Source organism: Trematomus bernacchii, unplaced genomic scaffold (genome assembly GCF_902827165.1).
Source record: "Trematomus bernacchii unplaced genomic scaffold, fTreBer1.1, whole genome shotgun sequence".
Lineage (NCBI taxonomy): Eukaryota > Metazoa > Chordata > Actinopteri > Perciformes > Nototheniidae > Trematomus > Trematomus bernacchii.
The window spans coordinates 943,773-966,294 of record NW_022987620.1 but is presented as its reverse complement, the minus strand read 5'-3'; the positions used below and the strand labels follow the sequence as shown (position 1 = coordinate 966,294).

Sequence of the window (22,522 nt, the reverse complement as noted above, 5' to 3'; positions counted from 1 at the left end):
AAAACAGCTGTAGCTCGACTTATTTGGTGACCTTCATTTGGGAGAAACTGCAAACAACATTAGCAAGAGACATTAGTGCACACGCACTTCCACGGACACATTATTCTAAATGCAACAAATCCAGAGAAAAAGCTAAATCTATTCAGTTTAACTGATGTGTAGATTAAGATAAAAACTTTTTCTTTCTTTAAGTTTTTGAGCTGTTGGCTATGGTGGCCGACACGTGCAAACCAGTTAACAAAAGCCCAAAACACTTCCATTAGGTAAACAAGTGCTGCAGTTTCAGAAACGCTGCAAATATAAAACCGCAAATGTGGCAAAGCACATGAGCAAGCAAATGAAAGAAACATGTTCACCAACTTGATGAAACAAGTGCAGGGTTTACTAAAAGCGCTGCATAAATGAAACACTTTAAAGGTCTAATGACATGGCCATTTCTACTGATCATATTTCCATTGTTGAGGTCTACTAGAATAGATTTACATTGTTCAATGTTCCAAACTCACATTGGTTTCTCATACAGCATCTCTGTATAGTATGTGTATTCACTCTCTGTCCTACACGCCTTGTTGGAGCTCCTGCCCCCCCCCCCCCTCCCTGTGAGCCCAGTGTGCTCTGATTGGTCAGCTCGCCCACTCTGTTCTGATGAGTCCACCACCGTTACAGCGGAACATCAGTGATTATGTGTTACAATGGCGTTTGTTAGCAACCAGAAAATGCCACCAGTAAGGACAAACAGATGAGAATGCTGCGTGGGGTCTGGGTGCCGTGTTGGCGGCACTGCTGCGAGGAGCGGACAGTGTGAGCTGGCTTACTGGTGTGGTTTCCTGGTTGCTGCGTGGGGTCGGCGAGACAGCGAGACACAGCGAAACCCAGCCCGAAACCAGCCCGAGCACACACACACACCCGCAGCCTGGCTGTGAGTCTGTGTGTGTGCTCGCACACAGACTCACAGCCTTGCCGCGTCCCGCCGTCTCAGGCTGAGAAATCTGCGGAGCTGCAGCTGTGAAAAGATTGAGTGTGTGTGTGTGTGTGAGGAAGTAACGGCTCTGCGGACGTAACGTAACGGCTCCGCGGATGGTCCATTTGGACCAATTGGTCCATTTGGGTATGGTTACGTCACCATACCCAGGAAGAAAAAATGGAAAATGAAAAGTCTCCAACGAAGCGTTCTGGGGCAGCATAGACAGGTCTTTTCTGTGTTAGAGTTTTACTCCCTACAGGGTGTACTTTGAGGGGTTTTGACTCTGCAGACCGTTTACATGGAGAAAAATCTACATAACATACAAGGGGACGGGTAATAACCGGAAAAGCATGTCATGGGACCTTTAAATAAAAAAAAGCTGCAAATAAAAAATACGCTGCAAGAAGCTCAAAACACAACGCACACGAGGACACTAAAAAGTGATGCACACAGCTGGGACCAAAGTGCTTGTTGACTTTTGACGTTTGGGATTATAAAATTGGCCTGTTGGCAGAGTAAGTCAGTTTCAAAATTGTACGTGTTTTGTCAGTATATTTAAAATAATCAGGTAAGTAACATTAGCTAGCTAGCTTACAGCAGATCTGCAATAATATGGGAAGGAATCATGCTATCAAATTGTTAAAATAGTCCAATAAAACTCACAATTTAGTTAACTTTCCAATAACAGTGACAGTCAACAAGCATCAGTTTTCAAACTGCAGTGCTTTTCTCCTTGTGTTTTGGGCCGATGTAATGTGTTTGCACCTGTCGGCCATCACAGTTGTCTTCTTCTCAAGAGCTCTGAGAAATGTTTACATGTGGGAGGCGTGTTAGTGGTCACCCATGACCTTTGCTGCGCAGAGTGCAAATATGTGTGTGCATGTACCCTTTGTGCACATGTTTGTTTATGCATTTTGAAAATCCATATACCTTGCAAGTCCCGATGCAGCCCACTGGCCTATCTGGACGCCCACTCAAGCCCAGCTTCTTATTGATGGCAAGGAAACGGTACGCCTGCAGAAAGAAACACACACACACAGTATACACACAATAAACTTGTGAGCAAATATAACTACTAACAATTCAGAATTCAAAGACATTTGAAAATGCAGTATTCTGCTACTGTCAATTTACATTTATCAGCACTTAATAATAATGCTTTTTAACAATAAAACATTATAAAGCATTTTTGAAAGAATTATAATATTAGGTCAAGTACTATAATACTTCACAATTATTGGTCACTCCTGGACATTTTTCTCCAAGGATATTGGAAAAAAAAAAAATAGAGACTATAATCTTTCAAAGAAAACATTTAAGTGAGTTAATGATTTGTGATATAAAAGCTAATTGTAAAATGTTTTAATATGTGTGATGGTTATTGTTATAAAGCTACTGTTACTTATCATGCATTATATTCTGCTTATAGCTGTGTATTATTATGAGTACAAGCACTCATAAATATGCACTATGCTTTTTAAATAATAACAAATAATAAAGCTTTTTTTTTTTTTAAAGTTTCAATTAGTATAATACTTCAGCAGGAGGTTATTTGAAGAAAACAACGTCAGTGACTAAACTGAAATTAGGAAAAATGAAGATACTCATTAGTAATTCTAAAATGCTTAATGACTTATGGCTTTCATTTAAATCACTATGAATAATGGTGCTTGTAAGTAAATCTTAACACATTATAAGTATATTTATAATGCATTACAGATATCGACATCACCTTCTAGTGTAACCAAAATATCAGCGCCCATATGGTAATGAAAGTCCCCCATGCAAATGATCCACTGAGACATTTCTGTTGTTGCAACCCATACGAGCTGAAATTACCACCATATGGCAACACCACCCACTGATATTAGCTCTGTGTAAAGTTATGAGACGTGGCGATAATGAAAGGTCCCTGAGCTGCCATCAGCTGCGTGCTTAGTGGACCCGAGCACACCCATGGGTACTGGAGCAGATAACACTGTTGCACTGAGATGCACAGGCCCATAAAAAAAGACACTAAGAACAGACCTATCTGAGCCCTCGTTAGAAAAATAAACGACTGCATGCTGTTTGATACTTTCTGCGTTAGCCTCTTAGCATATGCTCTGGGCTAAAAATGCCAAATTCCTCATAAATATTAGATTTTTACTAGGTCCAATCTGCCTAAGTTGCCTTTCTAGTTTTCATTCTATTTCGCTCTTTGTTCTCCAGCTCCATATGTGCATAATATGACACAGAAGACATTTAGAATATTTGATGGTCTCAGCAATGTTTTTCCCTGGATCAAATGTTCAATGTATGTTTACAGGTCTATCATTTGAAATCACCTGCCTACAGCTTCTAGCTTACTGTTACAAATGAAACAGCCCTCTAAGTTCTGGGTCTTTTTCTTGATGTGTCTACACTGGCTGAATTCATATTTAAAACTCAAATTGCATTTTAAACATCTACCTCCCTTTGTTCTTTTGCTATTTGTTCTTCAAAAGTAACCTTTACCAATCACTTACCATAAGACCAGAACATATCTGGACCTACTAAAAACATGCATACATTAATATGTTTCCTTTGTTTTATTTTACTACCTGTAAAGAAATACGTTTGTATTTTGATTTAAGAACATGCACTGTATGGAATAACCAAGTCAATGAATATAAAGTTTAAATAATAAATAATAAAACATTTTAGGAGGTTCATTTTAGTGTAATGGTCTTGAAACTTCATGTTGGAACCTGTTTGCATTGGACCCTAGGAACAGAACGGGGGGTTACGTATTGTAACCCTAGTTATATAAGCACAGGCGGAGCCCTCTACTGGACTCTATGGGTACTACCTCTTAACCATGCTATGCGAGCATTCACCTACTGAGATATCTATAAACGTAGCCGGCCAATCGGGGCGGGCCTACCTGAATGCGTGCGCAAGCCCACCGTATATAAGGCGGCCACGCTTCCTGACCGTCATCCTACACCCTCTTCAGCGAGTGGCATAGGAAAGACAGGGCCCAGAGTAGAGGGCTCCGCCTGTGCTTATATAACTAGGGTTACAATACGTAACCCCCCGTTATATCTTACACAGGCTCCGCCCTCTACTGGACTCTATGGGTACAGTGGGTGGAGCCCTGATGCATAAACGCCCTGTTGTCCAACAACATCGACCCATCACACTGCCCCTGACCAGCTTTTGGTTAACAGCCACTGCACCGCAACTTCTTCTCCTCCGGCTGTGACCGTGGAGAACTCAGGGCTGCAGTTTACTTGGCTGGTAGAGCACACTCCGACACGCTTACCTCGTGAAGAGTGTGCATGGAAAATAGTGAGGAGAGTCCTCCAGCCCTGCATGGGGCTTACCGTACACCATGTTTCCCGGGTCCCTAAGGAGCATGGGGAGAACGTAAGTGCACCATGTCCCCCACACTCACACAAGCTCACCTCGTGTAGAGTGTGCATGGACGATAGTGGGGAAGGCTCCCCCCGCCTCCCCCCGCCTGCCCGGTGCAATTTAGCCTCCCTGTCCCCAATATGGGGTGGAAGAATAAAGCCGTTTAATTGTATAGCCCCCGACCTGAACGAACTCCTTAGGTTCTTGGGAATAAAGGAGGGGTCGTTCTGAGGGTTATGGTCCCATTGCGGGGAGGAGGCATGCACCACTGGGCGCTGTCTCCTGACCCCCTGCAAAAACCGCGTCATAAGCGGCTGACTGAAGGCAAATTTCTCACGGCAGGACGAAATGCCTGCTGCATACACTTTAATGAACAATGAACAATCTGTCCTCACATCCCCTCCAGCAGTCCAGCTCTACAGCAGCAAGATGTACTGTAGTTTACTCAAGTCAGAAGTCATGTTTCAAGACTACTGGGAAATCCTGAGTCATGTCAGTGTTCAGGTATTAAGCCAGCAGCAGATAGGAGAGAGTTTGATATTAATACTCAACTCCAACAGGGTTTGGCTGAAGAAGAGGGGCTCGCAGAAGCAGAGGTCAAGATTCACACTTAATTAGTGGACTGGAAATCTGCGGTGTCAGTCAAATTGGGAAAAGTGTAATACCCCTACAGGTTCAATTTATATGTTTCGGCTGATTAGGCTCTAACCCTAACCCAAGCTCTTATCAACCACATTGTTTTATTTTTGCACATTAGTGCCAAATTACCCAGAAATAAATAGCAAGACAGATAAATAGAAATCCATGGCTGTTTTTTTTCAATTATTACACAGTTGATTCATCAAAGGGCTCCCCAGTCATCGAAACAAAGCGGGGGAAAGGGTCATGGCCTTCTCCCTCATTCATCCTTGAAAAGCATTCAGAGATGGAACCAAGGAGAATATAAGAGCTCAAGCCTATCAGTTTCCAGATAAAAGCTTCTTACTGCTGTGTCTCCTGCTGTCAAAAGCACTGAGTCAAAGATGCAAAGAGAAAGAAGATGGACATTGATTTCTCGGCTGTGCTTGCTCAGGGAGTGGTGGCGTGACAAACTCTACAAAATTCACTGTTTATGTGTGAATTGAGGCGTTTGCATTGTGTGAAATACATTTTCTGATGTGTCTGGCTGAGTGTGAAATAGGAGTACTCATTCCCTTTGTGACAGGCTATACATTTCAAAATTTAAATACCTCACAATCTGTGCCATCATAAAACAGCATCAGCACTCCCACACACTCATGTGGCACTGCAGGAAATGTGCCTATCAAGCCCACCATGCCGCATTCTGATGCCTCAAACCATGTGCAATTCTCGATGTCCGCCAATAGGTGGGGCTCTGCTACTCCAGTGTACTTCCTCACTGTTCTGAAAAGCCTGAACTGAACAGAACAGGACACAAGGGTTTGGCCACTTACAAGAAAATTACACTGAAAGCAGAGAAAGTACTGTCTTTCTGTAACGAAAGGGAAATGTTAATAGAGGATTAAGTAACATTGCAAATCCCTTCCCTAACAGGCGAGGATGAGACCCAGAGGAGAAAAGCCATGGGAGGTCGGGAGAAACTCTGCACCCCACACTTCCTGTGTGCAGAATACCAATGAAGAACGACAGCACGAAGGCAGCCAATCAAAGCATCCTTTCTTTCCCTCACATTTCCACTGACCGGAGCACAAACAGAAAGCCTGACAGGTGGCAGAGATAATAAAAGCTGTTTTTTACGCTGCTGCACTGGTGACTACAGTGTGAGAATACATAACTGCTTGCTGAGTGACTCTACAAAACTTTCACAGGGACAATCTTCAGTTTGATAGGAGTTCAGACAGGAGCAGGTTACTTCACATTTTGTATCGCCGCTGGGTCGGTGCCCCAAATGGTGTAAATGAAACTGTGCTGTTACAAAAATTGCAAAACAGAATTACTTTTACAGCACATGCTGTCATCCAGAGGGACTTAGAGTGCAGCCACACTGCTCAAAATGATACTGTACAAGCCGATTGAATCAGTGAATCTCGGTGAAGCAATCCTCTAGAAGTCGAGAGCGACTTGAACATAGGGATGAATCCAAAGTCTAAGCATCAGGTGAAGCTTATGCCTTCAGTAGTTGCTATAAGTCAAATCAAAATGGGTGTCTTCCAAAGGTTCCAATCTTTTAGGTACAGGATTCAGTTTGACAGCACATCCTTGCTTAACTCTGGTGGAAACTGAAAAGGCTGAAAATATGAGAGTTTCTGACCTGATTTGACTAACTTTTCCTGCAAGCAACATCTTCTTCTGGTACACTTAACTTATAATTTTTGCAATAATGCCGAAAACCACAGTCCAATCAGAGTCCGGTGAAGAACTAGTGGCAGCGTTAGGAGCAGTTTAGGTGTGTGACTCGACACAAAGCAACAATTTTTCGTTCAAAACAACATTGGGGACTTCCAAAGAAGTTGGGGTGTAATGGATTAACAGAACAAGAGAATATGTCTCCATTAAAGGGAAAACAAAGACTGCACTGAAGGCTTTTGATGGAAATATATTTTCCCTCGCCTCCAAACTGGCTTCAGAAAGAGATTGACAAATTGTTAATCCAATCACCCTCTAGCAAGACAGGTGTTTGTACTGCCACCAATTTTCCTAATCTCTTAATATTGTCATTTTTGCCATCTGACAAAACTATTAAAGCAAGGTTGAACAATTCCGGGAATTCCCCTATTGTCTATTCAGACTTGCAGTCTTTGTCCAGAGTCTCTCTATAGGACCGTTTTTGGAAGGCTCCAGCAGTTGCTTGTAACAGCATGATGTATGAGAGTCTTTAACAAACAAAATGTCATCCACAAAGATGCCCACATTGGCCATCAGATATGAAAACGGGGGGAGAAACAGCTAACAGGAAGGCTATTTTGAAGTAAAGAAGTGATTTGCAAGGGGATAAGCTTTATGGTGTGCGCGTGGGAATAACACATTGCAAAATGTAATTGCCACTTTCCCCCTCGTCAGGCAGCTGTTGTCAACACAATCAAACGGCTGCGAGGGACGAGGTGAGGTGGACAAGAGCAGCCCGCAGCACTTCGAGATGGTGGTGACTGCGAGATAAACAGATTCTGTCGAGGAAGAAACGTCTGTCTGGGCTCGGGATTTAATATTCAGCACGGCTCCCGCTCTGACTCACAATTGCATTTCCATCTGAGAGGCTGAGCACAGAAAGAGGCAGATGGGAGGCGAGGGAAAGGTAACAGGTATGACAGTTCAAAGGCAGACGATAGACCTGGAGGAGCAAGTTGTGAGCTGTAACGGACATAATGGGGGCGGGGCAGGATACAAGGCCCAGAGGGGGAGAACGGGGTGAGAGAAGCGGATATGACGGGTGTAGCAGTAGAGAAGGACAGAAGGTAAAGCCTGGAGAAAAATAAAGAACAAAGCCCCGAGAGATGATACGATGCGAGAAATTGTTTGTTTATAGAGGGTGGCGAGGAGAATAGACGCTTCATAACAGACATGACAGATGAGGGACAGAGGCTAGGCAGGAGACCAGGGTTTGAGTGATGGATATGACAGTGGAGGTACAGAACATGGGGAGATAGTAGAGTTCAAACAACACACATGCAGATGAGAGACAGTATCTAGAGGAGAAAGCAGGGTGTGAGTTAGCGATGTGATGGGAGTGAAAGGAGGTAGTGCCAGGGTGTCACGGATATGACAGTACAAATGGTGTTATCCTCTCAGGATGAAAGACATAGAGTGGGCAGGGTGGAAATAGCAGCTACAGCTGAACTTGTTCTTCATAAAATGTTCAAAAGGGAGTAAGTTCCTGACACTTTTGTTTAAAATCAAGACACCAACCAGATGTAATGTCCAGGATTCTGTCCCTGCCAGAGCAATAATGTATCAATTAAGATATGTCCTCTGTCCTTAACGCTTCTATAGTTTTCCCAACCCAGTTTAGATTTGACCACGCCCACTTCTGCATTACGAAAGCATTGCCCAGCGTCAGAGTATCACCTTTGGCTTTTCCATCTCATGAAATATGAATTTGAAAGCTACAGTCTCTTCATAGTGCATATTTTTTCAAAGTAAAATAACGCTTTTTATTATGACTGACCGGGCCGCAGAGAGGCGTACTTAAAGGGGACCTATCATGCAAAATGCACTTTTGTACGTCTTTTATACATGAATATGTGTCCCCGGTGTTCCAGGGAACTCACTAAGTGTCAGAAAACACAACCCTCTCTATTTTCCTCCATACCCAAATCTCTAAAAAAGGGGCTGCAACGGATCTGATAAAAACTGATCCAGATTTGAACACTGTCCTGACGTCAGGACGGTGGCCAACTCTCCACCTATCAGGGGAATGTGGGGTTGGGCCACGGCCGGCCATTGCCGCTCGAAAGCGCTGGAGACACTGTAGTACATATGCCAGGCCTGTAAGTGGCACTGTAGTCTGCCACAAAAGCAGCGAAGAAGACTTCCCGCGTATGGTTACCATGGTTACCCTTCTGTTTATTCTCCGCTGTGGCTTTTTTTCTCCCTCCCCGAGGCAAGCGTTTGCTCCTGCTGCTTTAATTCAATGCAATCCCTCCCCGTCGAGGCAAGCACTGTAATTCTCTCCGGTTAGTCCACCAGCAGATGACAAACACCCACCTCTCCGCCTCTTCCAAGGAACGAGGGGACCGTGCGGCAGAGTTTCAGTTAGGTTTTTTTTCGCCGGTCAAGATGTCCGTTAAAGTTTAAATCTTCCGGACAAAATTAGAAAAGTGCCGGTCAAAGGTCTTCTTTGTTATTTATTGAGCTTTAAAACAAATAAATAACGACTCTATATAATAATAGGCTATAATAAAACACGGAGGACGGAGATCTATTTTTCTCCCCCTCTTCTGACTTGATCAGAGCGGCTCCCCTCTCCTGCAGGGGGGCGTGGTCAGCTGCAGCTCACAGAATCAGCCCCCTGCAAAAACAGTGCTCACATAGAGCGAAATAAGGCATGGCTAAAATGCATGATCTGTTTGGTATTTTGAAAACAGAAACGTATAAATATACCTTATATAGGTATGGCCCTACAATATATCATTTAAATATAGCATGATAGGTCCACTTTAAATAATAGTTTGTGGTCTGATAAACAGTAAATTAATTCAATTTAGCAGCCCATACTGTATAGTTTATCCCAAGTTGGAGTAGACTTGATATACTGTAACTTGAGCGGTGGTTAGAAAGGAATGGTGACGTTTTTATACCTCCATGAAGCACGGACAACGTCAATGCTTATGTGGTCGTGGTCAATTATAAACTGGGATTTGGAAAAACGATGCGTCGTTATCGCTAAAAGTTGATGATGGGATGAAACGATATAAAAGAAATTGACGTCATGAAAAGATATTGGATCTTTACATAAAAATAACAATTATTCATGTTAATCCACATTTATGTGTCTTCTGCAAAGGGTTAAAGGTCCCATGTCATGCTTTTCCGGTTATTACCCGTCCCCTTGTGTGTTATGAAGGTTTTTATGCATGTAAACGGTCTGCAAAGTCACAAACCCTCAAAGTACACCCTGTAGCGAGTAAAACTCTAACACAGAAAAGACCTGTCTATGCTGCCCCAGAACGCCTCGTCGGAGATTTCTCTTTTTCCATTGTATTCTTTCTGGTTACAGTGATGTGCCCATATCCAAATGGACCCATTGGTCCAAATGGACCAATCTGTGGAGCTCCTCACACACACACTCTCTCAGCGGCGAAACTGTGACACACTGGGGGGGGGGGGGGTGCTAGTGGAGCCTTGTAGATGGGGGTGCTGCAGCCCCCTCAGCATCCCCCCTTCCCATGTTCATTCGCGATGTCTCGCTGTCTCGCAGATCCCACGCAGCAAGCAGGAAAATAACCCAGCTCACACTGTCCGCTCCTCGCAGTAGCGAGCAGCGCAACGTCCCGCCAACACGGCACCCAGACCCCACGCAGCATTCTCATCTGTTTGTCCTTACTGGTGTCATTTTCTGGTTGCTAACGCCATTGTAATACATAATTACTGATGTTCCGCTGTAACGGTGGTAGACCATAGTGGTAGACTCATCAGAACAGAGTGGGCGAGCTGACCAATCAGAGCACAGTGGGCTCACAGGGAGGGGGGTTGGGGGCAGGAGCTCCAACAAGCCGTTTAGGACAGAGAGTGAATACACATACAGTACTATACAGAGATGCTGTATGAGAAACCAATGTGAGTTTGGAAAATTGCACAATATGAATCTATTCTAGTAGACCTCAACAATGGAATGATGATCAGTAGAAATGGCCATGACATGGGACCTTTAAGCAATACCATGGCCCTGTACTTGATGAATTTGTGAACTGATGTGATCATTTGACTCCAAAGTAATTTGGCTTCGACTAAAACATGATTATTGAAGCAGGCGTCATCCCAAAGCCCCTGCACCATGTAAGCCAGGGGAAGCAGTTCAGCAAAGGTTAGTGTTTGGGCAATGTCCAAGAGGGGAAGCTAAAAAATAAAATCAAACTGGAAAAAATGTATGTGACTGATGATTACTGTTGCTACTCTCTGCTTCCTTCAGCAACTGTATAACGTGGGGGTCAAAAAGGCAATTGTTTTGGACCCTCAACATCTTTGAATGTTCCCCTTTGTTCCATCTACAATTGCTTTTTTGAACAAACTATGACGCAAGATGTCATGTCATTGCATCTTCTTTTAGAATGATTCATGATTACATTATAGGAGATATGGATCTTATGCTGGGTTGTGTATGATGCATTGTGTGTTGTGACTGATATATGGTATGTCTGTCTAACATACCCATCTCTAAAGCAAATTGCCACTGGGCATATTAAAGACTTTTAAACTTGGATTTTAGATCTCATTGAAATATTTAGACCCACAAATGACTGACAGTACTTTCTTCAAGGTAAAAGTATCTATTTTCTTCACTGAATTTATATTTCAAATATTAATTAAGTATTTTAAATCCTATCCCTTTTGTTCTGTTTGTTAAACATAATATAGACATTACATTTGAATGATGATCCTTCATATGTAAAGTAAGTATCACAATGATGAGACCTGTCAGGCTCATTTAGAAACCATCCTGTATTTTTCAAAGATCTGAAAGCAGCTGTTTCTTTGCTCTTCACAGTTTTGAAAATGACTGGGATTTCATCCAACAGCAGTATACATCTCTTTTATATCCTCTTCAGAAGCCTCTAAATCGCAGCATCTCCTCTGCTTGAGTTCACCTCCAAGTAGTCAAAAGTAAAAGAGAAAAAGTAGTTACAGAATTGATGGAAGTGATTCCAATCAAAACCATTCTGAAGTCTCTAATCTATCACAGGGCTGTCTAACGTACCTTTTCGAGAACAAATTTGGAAGCCGCTCAGCTCTATGCGTCTCCAATTTGTCGGAGTGACCCATTGACGGCTCTTCAATTATGCTGATCAATCAACATGAAGAATCACCGTTGGACTGATCAATCCTTTCAACCGCAGCCTTGTTGTGATTGACAGGCCAATCGACTAGAAAATCTTCAGAGCAGGACATCTTGGACTGACAAGCAGATGGACTCAAAGAGCAGAGTTGTGCTGTGATATTGACAACTAACTGCTGAAATGTAATCTGTCTGACTGTAACATTGATTTGTGTAGTTGTGCAGGTGGAGCGGCATCAATAGTAATTCACAATTTCTGGCCCTCAAATTTCCATCCGATGGTTTGCAGTTAGCAGGAATGACTAGATTTTTCTTTTTTACAGTTTAAGACAGCACTGAAGCTAATTGTGCACTGCAACATTTTCCGCAATCAGTGATGTTTCAATTGCCGTCAGCAAGACCCCTGCCTCAAACATGGAATCATATCTTAGCAACCGTATCCAGGCACAGCAGGTCTTTCAGGCTCTGGATTTCTTCACATGCTGGAGTGGTGTGCGCATCGGGTTGTATAAAGTGCTGTACTGTTTAAAAAGAGGAATGAGCTTTTTTTTTATATTGTCAAAACCAAAACCACAAGAGCGAAAATGTGAGGAATCGGTTAACGGTTTACAAATACCTTGATATGGGCAACTTATGTAACATTGTCTGGAGTTTTTGGTCCCAGGTGCTATTTACTAAAATATCTGACTTTAGGGTAATGTGAGAGGTCCTGTCCTGATCTCTATTTACTTGAGGTAAACTCATCACGCTGTCCCCATTATTCTGTTCCCATGTTTATGAAGCAAACTGTTAGAACAACCTATCAATAAGGCATAAAGCTAATCTTTGTGTTAATGGTCAAAGTTACTTATCATATGTCTATATAGCTTAGCATCAATAATATAGTATTATGATATAACAGTGTAATTTCAGGAAGAAATAACAGTCTTATAATACATTTTCTCTTATATTGAACTGAAGCACTATAGGCAAACTAGCCACCCTGAAAAACAAGGCTGTGGTTCCTGGATCTTAAAAACTAGTAACAGTTAAGCTAATAGCATGCACTAATGTAGCTTAGCTTCAGTCTAAACTACATGAATGTAGCCAATGGAGGAATATTTATGATCCCATTTGTGGAAAAAGTCAGTAGGAGATGGATTTATCACTGAACGTTAATGTTAGCTAGGTAGCTAGCTTGTAGTAAAAGATAATAACATGGCTTGCTCAGCCACAAATTCTTCAGTAGAAAAATCAACTGTTGTCAGCTGGAAACAAGAAACCTACATGTGTCTGAAATCAAGGAACCATTGTGAAAAATGACGATGACCTGGTTGATGGTTGGTTGTAAATTTCACATGTTCCGTTCAAAAACAGAAAGCTAGGTGTAGCAACAAAACCTAAGGAGGATGGGGTTTGTAAAGTTGGTGACTGATCAATGTGTGCCCAATGTGTTACCTTGACCAATTCCTTCTGAGGCCAGATCTGGATGGGTTCCACCTGCTGGGGCGTCTGAGTCTGGATGCCGTAGGTGTTCAGAAACACCTGAAGTCTTCACATAAAGACACAAAATTACAATATCACCTTTATAATCCAATATAATATACAACATTCTTTGTTTTATTATCTTATCTACAGACAACAATTCTCGCAAAAATGTAAAAAGAAAATATAGTCATTCAAATAATTTATTTTCAGAAAATGTAAACTAGTCAAAATAAAAACAAGCAGTTGATTCAGACCTTGAAAAACCTCAGAAGAGTTTAGAAATTAATATCTGGCTGATTTACAATGTTGGGGGACTTTATGACCCCCCTGGCGCAAACCTTCAAGCAGCACAGATTTGTTTGATGGCTTGTGACTATCCATTTTTATCTTCATGATTAGTGAGGTTTTCAATTGGGTGCAGATGCAGAGCTGTACATGTAGTTGTTGTCATATTTACATCACATGATCCCTGGAGGATAAACATGCCTTTTATACCATTCTGGCTGTTGCCCTTTACCTTTTGTAAATACGCATATGATTCTGTAATTGCCTTGAAGCTACAGGACACATGTGTCAATAGAAGGTTAAAACATCTATTGGTTTTAGATTCTTGTAAATATTAAACTCATGTAAATCAGGTCCATTGTAAATTGTTATCTATTGTAAGGCTATAGCTGTTAGAGCTGATGATGAACGAGTCCGTTGGGCCTTTACAGCAGCAGTATTTTGAAGCTACAGGTTACACACACACACACCCACGCTCTCACACACACACCCACGCTCTCACACGTGTATCCAGGTGTACACACACATGCATATTCAGACAGAAATTATGCTCACAATGAGAAGAGTGACAGACGATGGCAAAGGTCAGGGAAAGCTCAAGCCATAAGAGCTTGCCACAATTACAGCACTTAAGACCTGGCCTGCAACACATAAAAAATACACACATATACACACACACATTACCTCTGGCTTTCTGCGATCAGGGCCACTTGAATCACAACATCGTTCTCTATGGGACCCTGTGAAAGAGACAGAGAACAGAGAGGTTAACATGTGGACTACATATTGCATATGATGCATCAGTGAATGCATTTAAAGAAATGTATGTTAGGTCTATTCATTTCAAAATGAATACTGATGAAAGAATGACATATTTGCAGTATTGTAAATAAAAAGTGTCTGTGGCGACATTTGAGGAAAAAAATGCTGTACTAATGCAACTGCTGGGGCTTCACATTAAAAACATTTGACTGATAAGATTAAATGTAGTTTATTCATCCCACATTTGGAAGTTTTGTTGCGGCAGCAGCATGTTAACCTGTTAAGCCCTGAGCCTGTTTTTCCGGTCTCAGGCTCGAAAATGACATTCCCAGAACAAACCATATCTTCCCTTCTAAAAGGGTTAAATTAATAATCTTTTTTCTCAAAGTAATGATAAACCTCTGAGTTCGATGTAGAAAAGTCAGAATCAATATAGATGTTTTTGATTTTAAAGAAAATTCAGATTTTACATAGTAAAAAACTGTAAATTATAGTGTCCGTCCAAAAATTCTTTTTTACTTATAGTGAAAACTACTCTTGGATGATGGTAAGGTAGACTAAAAGCTTTAGGAATCCAAAGTACAACATATAATAAGTACCCTGTATCAAGATTGATGCAAAACAAGTGACATTTGACCTTTTTAGAGAGGTTTAGCAAAAATCGATTCGATTGATCTCAATCAATAAGGCATGACGCAGATCCAACGTTTCGTTGCTCTGATTGGCTGTAGGTCTATTCAAATTGCATTCGGAGGCATTTTGATCTGACCGCGGCCGCGGTGTATAGTGTATAAAACTCCCCCACTACTTAGACTATTCCTTGCACCCCTCTTATAGCATAAGCCCGAATGGTCTCAACCATATTGCATCAGTAAGGTGCACTTGTTGTTACAGCAGGATCAGTTTGTGTGCTGTGGACACGACCCGTATATTTTCGCAATCCGTGTTCTCAACATTTAGCATTTCGCTTATTATTTAATTGAATTTGCATCACTTTTCATGGTGGGGCTATGGTGGGGCTAAGCCATTTCTTGGTATGGCTGTAGCCTACCCCAGCCATACCCTGGCGCCGCCACTGACGAAGGGGGAGTCCCCCACACACACTCATTGTGAAGAGAAATGGTGGGGGCTTCGTGCATGTCATTTTTCATCAGAGTGAACCTATCTCTAGCTTTGACATCTGGAAACGGAAAAGCAGTTTTAATGCTTATGGATTATCAGAAATCATTTCAAAGGGACACAGACACATTGGATTAACCTATGGATTAACTTCAGCAGCGTTTTTATCGTTTTAATGCCATTGAAGACCACTTTGGAGAGACTACAGAGCAAAGGTAAAAATGTTAGCATTTTTAGCTACCTAGCGTCACCTGTTTTGATGTCCGTTTTTGCTTATAACGTCGCCATTTCGTATAATTCAGTGATAATGTGGGTGTCCAAAGATTCTGTGTCACCTCACGATGTGAAACGATGTCATGGATGTAGAGAAGAGATAAATAATAAGGTTTTGTGAGTGATTTTCGGTGCAGTAAGGTGTTAGCATTTTTCGCTCGTTGCTAATTCAGAGGCTCAGTGTTAGCATTGTGGGTTTTATTTTGAAAAAAAAAAAAAAAAGATCAGTTAGATGAGTTTCTTCCCGTTACATGGATATAAAACATTCATAGTTTATTAAATGAACATGCCCTCAGACACTGTTTCCTGCAAGATGTTGCGGCAGTGCCCTGGTACCGGGGTCTCTCGGGCTTAACAGGTTAACAGGCATTACACGAGTTAATGATATAACAACATTTTAAAAAGAAATACAAAAATAATAAATTAAAAGATAAACATAAACAGTAAATATATACATATCAACAGTAGAAAATATATATATATATATCAATAGAGAATCTAAAAGAATACACATTATAAAATATACATAATACATTTGGATACTATTTCATTAGATGAAACACAAGTTGACTTTTATTCTGAAGGAGGTATTGCAATGTGTTTGTCAGTGAGTTTGACATTGACCAATATTGTTCATCAAAAATGAGCGGTCATTTTGGGCGTTTTCTGCCAGTTCTAAATATAGCTGTTAGATGCAGAACTGTAGTTGACAGGCTGCACAACTCCAACTTCTCAAACAGGTAACCATACACCTTCACTTTCGCAGACTTATGACTATATTGAAAAAAAAAAAAAACACGTCTGTGGTTCCCGGGATAAATGGATGTCTATCTATCAGTTGTTCAATGGTTTGATCCTTAGTCCCTGCAGTCAACATGTCAAAGTGTCCTTGGGAAAGACATTTAACCCTTAATTGGCATGTTCTCATTATCATCAGTAAATAATGTTTTGTAAAAACAACCAGCACTGAGATCTTAAAGACTGCTACTTCAACTGTTATTGTGGTTCTATTTTTCTTGTACATCAAACATCCATGCCAATAAAGGGAACCGGAAAATGAGAATTGATTTGTGTATATATGTGTGAGAGAGACTAGAGGAAGAGACAGTGTTTGAAATCAAAATTCAACTCACTCCTGTATAAAATGACAGTAGCCCGTGTTATTGCTGCCTCCTCTCTCACGCAATTTAAATGAAATAAAACTGTGAATAACCAACTAAGGTTGATGAGACGCAGGAGCGCTCCGAGAGAAGGAGCTAGATATTAAAAGGCGAGGGAGATGTAAAGAGCAGAGAGGGATAGAAACATCAGATGTTTTTGTTTCATCGTTTTTTCGCACACACAGGGAGATGGGTTGAAATAACATGAAATAGAGACAATGAATACACAAATAAAGAGGTGCGAATCATGGCATTTATGATACATTCTGTTCCATAAGTATAAAAATGAAAAACTGTTTGATAACTATTTACACAATAATTTAAAGCCTGCATTTCTACCTCGTTGTGAGGACTTTCTGCCTTTCTTACTTTGATATCATTTTGCTTAACATCCCTTGAGAAGAGTGACTATGACTTATGATCAGTAATATCTGAATGGGTCACTGGGTTTTAGCATTCATTTTGGCATGCTACAGTAATATTATAACCATTGGTGGCTGCACAATAAGTCATCTTCAGATTACCACAGTGTCGTTCTGGTTGAGGTTCTGTTTTGTTTGCCTTGATCTCATATTACAACCATTTAGTTAACTGTGATAATTATGAGATGTAAGTTAAACAAAACTACTGCTGCCCAGTCTAGCTGAAATTGCTTTGAATATTTATATATAAATATTTATATATATATAGGAGTATAAATATTGTATGTGAATAACAGACTGTGAACTCAGAGACTGTGAGAAAAAAGTCTTCAATTTAAATAAATAAACCTAATTCTCATTCTGTTAATGTCTTTTCATACACCCAAGGGTCAGAGCCAAAGAAAGCTAAGTTGAATAGCCTTTTCCTTATTGTTTTTGTAAAGTTTTACAGTTGGGCCACCAAAAATGTAGTTTACAAAAATGCTTGATGAATTGTGCTAAATGTGTGCCTTCGATGGACCTCGGGGCCAAATGCTAAAATGTACCTGATTCTAATCTTTACCAAGATCCCTCTCGCATAAGCAATATAAGTCCTTTATGGTCAAATACAGATTAATAAAACAATATGTGTCTTTGTGATGATTGGGAATAATGTAAACATCAGGATATCCAAATAATATTTGTGGTGGGATAACTCAGAAGAAATTGATCTTGTTTCGGATATAATAACAAAACCTTTTATATGCGTAATATTTGTGCTTTGAATGATAATATTCATTACAAAAACAACATTTGAGAGAATGTTTTCCCAATATTCCAAATGAGCCAGTTAATCAGCTGTCTTCGCATTGTATCAATTTCCATCTCCAACACATCTAATATTTGTATTAACTAAGAAACCTACTCAAAGATGCCTCTTCACAATGTACTGTAACAAGACAAAAAAACACAAGATGTGTAGTCATCAAACTGCAAAAGGATGAATAAAAAAGAACAAAATAAAGGTAAAATAAATACTTGCATCGGCTGTATAGTAAAAGAGTAACACTTTTCCATCTCAAAATATGAAAAAGAAAAGAAAAGACAGAACTAAAGCAATAAAGCACATGGAATCCTATTGATTTCATAACTGTGGCCTCAGAGGTAGTCCTTTAAGGCAACACTTTATAGCACTACAACAACAACAACATAAAGTCTCTATTGGCCAAAATGGAGTAACACATCACTCAGTGCCTGCAGTGCGAATGCAGTGAACCAACATGAAAGCAAGAAAACACAGAGAAGAAAGGAAGAAAAGAGGAAACAAGCAGTCATTTCAAAGGTGCTCTCTGCAGTATCTCAGACCTTATGGGCTTGTCTTGTAGTGGAATACAACATGAAGAATAAATCACATGCAAATATATTGAAAGAAACAGAATTTGTCTTTCAAAAGTCTGTTTTGTGTTTTGGAATAGACTTGATATTTGTACCCAATCACTATTACCTTTAGCAAAGAAAGACACATATTTACATACATTTAAATTAATGTCTTTTTACTATCCCTTTTATTCAGGACAGATGTATTTGTGCTAACCAGTCTGCATTTCTGTCTTTCTATTGTGCTCCTTCCTATCCAAGAGTTGTGTGTATTGTTATATTTATGCGCATGTAAATGTCTCTCTGTGGGTGTCCTTTGTTGCCTTTCATCTTCTTGTTCTTTATTTGTAGAAGTACCATTAAATGTGTAATTTGTGTGTGTATTTGTGTGTGTGTGTGTGTGTAAGTGAATTGTATGCAGAGACGATCATCTTCAATGCGCTGAGTGACGGTATATTCAGGGACATGTAGGAAGCAGGCTTGTGACGCACAGGAGCAGCGGCCTTTCATCTTGTTCACATTGTGGACACACACACACACACACACACACACACACACACACACACACACACACACACACACACACACACACACACACACACACACACACACACACACACACACACACACACACACACACACACACACACACACACACACACACACACACACACACACACACACACACACACACACACACACACACACACACACACACTTCTAGCGTAAAAGCTCTGATACCGGCATGCACAGATTGATAGTCGGAGACAGAAAACTAAATCTAGGAATAACAACACACAAATAAGCATGAACACACACACACTCTGGGAGCCATTTTGTTTGGTCGATAAGAGCTAGTTTTAGCCAACAACCTCGTTATCATCAATCAGAGAGTGGAGAGCGGATGGGAGGCTGAGTAGAAAAAAGCAGCTCAACACAAATCTCTTCTGATGAATTGAGGAGCAATGGCTTCTAAAATGCTGCAGTAAAACTCTCTCATTAGCGCTGGTGTCGGAGCAAACAAAGGACTCATTTGGCGGAGGATAGGATATGGAAATGCATAATGGAGAGTCGGTTAAAAATGTACTCCCCTTGATTTTTTTCACTCTGCACCGCTGTCAAACCTCAGCGACAGGTGAAACCGCACAGAGGAAAATGTTATGAAATGTTTAAGAAGCAACCCGAAAACATCCATGCAATATCACTGAAAAGGTGCGGAGAGGAAATCAGGACAATGGGGGTTGCTGTGGCTTCAAAAAGTCGAGTAGTTGTCCATCAATTGGAAGGTTGGTGGTTCCATCCCCCAACCCCTGCAGTCAATATGCCGATGTGTCTTTGGGCAAGATACTTAACCCCAAATTTCTCTCAAAGGCATGGCCAAAGGTGTGTAAATGTTAGTTTCCTTTAACAGGGGCACCTTGTGTGGAAGGCGAGGAAATGGAGGCGGCTGTGGCTAAGAAGGTAGAGCGGTCATCCACCAATCAGAACGTTGGTGGTTCGATGCCCATCCCTGCAGACAACATGCCGTTGTTTCTTTGGGCAGGATACTTAAACCCAAATTGTTCCCAATGGGATGGCCAACTGTGCATCTTGTATGGCAGCCTGTTCCTCTATGTGAATGGGTCTGTTCTGCAATATATATTATTACTAGATTGTTTGGTCAATAAAATAAAGCAAAATATCCATCCCAGTTTCTCGAAGTCCAAGGTTATTTTTAGCCTTTAAATGTCTTATTTGTCAGTCTAAACCCCCATAAATGTTGTTTAATATGACCAACAACAAGAGAAAATCAAGATATCCCAACATTTGAAAGCCCGAAAACAGCATTTTTTAGGCATATTTGCAATATAAATTACTTTAACGATGAATTGATTACCCAATTGTTGGCAATTAAATAATTGTAGACTGACTAATGGACATATCGTTGGAGCTATACATTATGATACACAGTGTAAAAGAACATGAACTGTTCAGGGAGAAGATGTCCAAACAGAAGTAGAGTTGATTAGAATAGACATGCTTTTTCGATCCCTGACTAAAAAGGCGCTTTTTAGAGCAGATATGAATGTGAATAAAATATTCTTGCCAGGAAAGAAATTGCTCTCTGGCTCTTACTAGGCTGCCTCCACCTACACATTAAACCTCAACGCTAACCTACCAACGCTGGGAGTTCAATCAGCTTCTCTTTAGGGAATTACTGGAAATGGCAAACTGCAGTAGAAAGAGACATGCAGGCTTAGGGAGGTTGAGTAAGCCACAACAATGGATTGCATCACTTCAACATGAAATAACTCCTGGAATGCACTCAACATCACAGATCTATGATATCCAACAGGGTAGAGTATGTATCCAAGAGGGAACGTGGCTGTTGGGGAACCGAGGGGTTGGCAGCTGAAGGTTAGCATCTAGCTGATCTGGTTTGGTGAGGTACATTTAATGTGAAATGGATAACTAGAATATTTAAATATACTTTACATAAGACCATATCAAACATGACTGTTTTACTTATAGCATAGGAAATGAAAAAAAATACTAAAAAAGGTGAAGTTTTACATAATTTGCCCTAAAAGACTCTTCATTCAAGATGGCGGATAAATGCGTAGCTCTAAAAAGTAAAACATTTTTAGTTCGAACCAAAGTTTATTTATATAAACAAATATATTAGCTATTACATTAGTTAAATTGAATCTTAATTCAATGTAGGCCACACCAAATAATAAAATAAAAACTACAAATGTACCATATATCCGTATATTAAACAACCAACCAGTATCCAATCAGTTATTTTTAAGGAAAGTAAATTATTTTATCAATTCTCACAATATTGTTGAAGTATACCAGTCTAGATGTCTTGATAATCTGAGCATGGGAACTGCCTTAGTAAAGATTGTTATTGACCTTATATGATGCCGACAAGAGAAAAATGTCAGTTTGAGTACTACTTGATTAATGCACTGCGTTTGACACATTGATGACTATAAGATTATTTTAAGTAGATAAGAAATAATCTTGTTGGCATTTCTCATAGTGTTGTTGTAAATTGTCGTAAATCTTCCCTGACTGATATACATTCTTTTGTAAACATGGTTGAATAGTCATCTTAAAACTATTAAATTAATGGTGGTGTTCCCTAAGGCTCATTTAGGTCCTATAATCTATATGCTTCCACTTGGAAGTGTCATTAGAACTCATGGCATACATTTCCATAGTGATGCTGATGACACACAGCTCTACATTGCGGTGTCCAACCGATTGATGCCCTTTCAACTGTACTTTACAAATCAAGCTATGTGTGGCTGAGAATTTCCTCCAGCTCAATCAGGACAACACTGAACTCTTGATTATTGGTTCTGAGGCTCAATGAGAGAAACTGGGTTCAAAGTTTAATTTATTTATTACCTGGAAAAGGGGCGGCGGGTTGTATTGTTTTTTGTTTTTGTTTTTTGGTTTGTCAAGTCCACTTATTTCCTTTCTTGCCAAGAGTTAAAAGATTTATACCACTCTCCTTTCTGATCAATATAATGCTGCAGGCAGCAGTTGGTTGGCTCAGCATGGAGTCTGAAAGCAGGATGAAATAGCAGTGACACTAGGTTAAACCATAACTTTGTTTTTTACACTTCAGTAGAGTTTGAAGAAACTTGATAAATAGTTATTTATTGAGCTTATGAGGTGCTGTTGAGCAGAATCAGTTACCTTAGGATAAAGCGTGGCTAGCTGTTACCTATTTACACTAAAATGACAAGCTAATAAGCTAACTGGCCTCACTACATCTTAACTGCCAGCTTCAGCCAACTGACTGACAAAATAATCGATTAAAGATTGGATTTAGAGAAGCGTTTAGCAGCCAGATATTTCGCCAAGGGGTTGGTGGACACGAAACAAAGCT

General features: G+C 40.5%; 1 protein-coding gene across 4 annotated transcripts in view; it reads right to left on the bottom strand.

Annotated features, from left to right (window-relative positions):
* phkb (phosphorylase kinase, beta) overlaps window positions 1–22,522 on the bottom strand; it is a 155,487-nt gene that overhangs the window by 24,557 nt on the left and 108,408 nt on the right. For all 4 annotated transcript variants that reach the window (XM_034132728.1, XM_034132730.1, XM_034132727.1 and 1 more), the window contains 3 exons: window positions 14,229–14,284; window positions 13,230–13,323; window positions 1,895–1,978 (listed from right to left, as the gene is read on the bottom strand). In XM_034132728.1, the coding sequence (XP_033988619.1) occupies window positions 1,895–1,978; window positions 13,230–13,323; window positions 14,229–14,284 (234 nt within the window). The remainder of the gene's footprint in view (window positions 1–1,894; window positions 1,979–13,229; window positions 13,324–14,228; window positions 14,285–22,522) is intronic.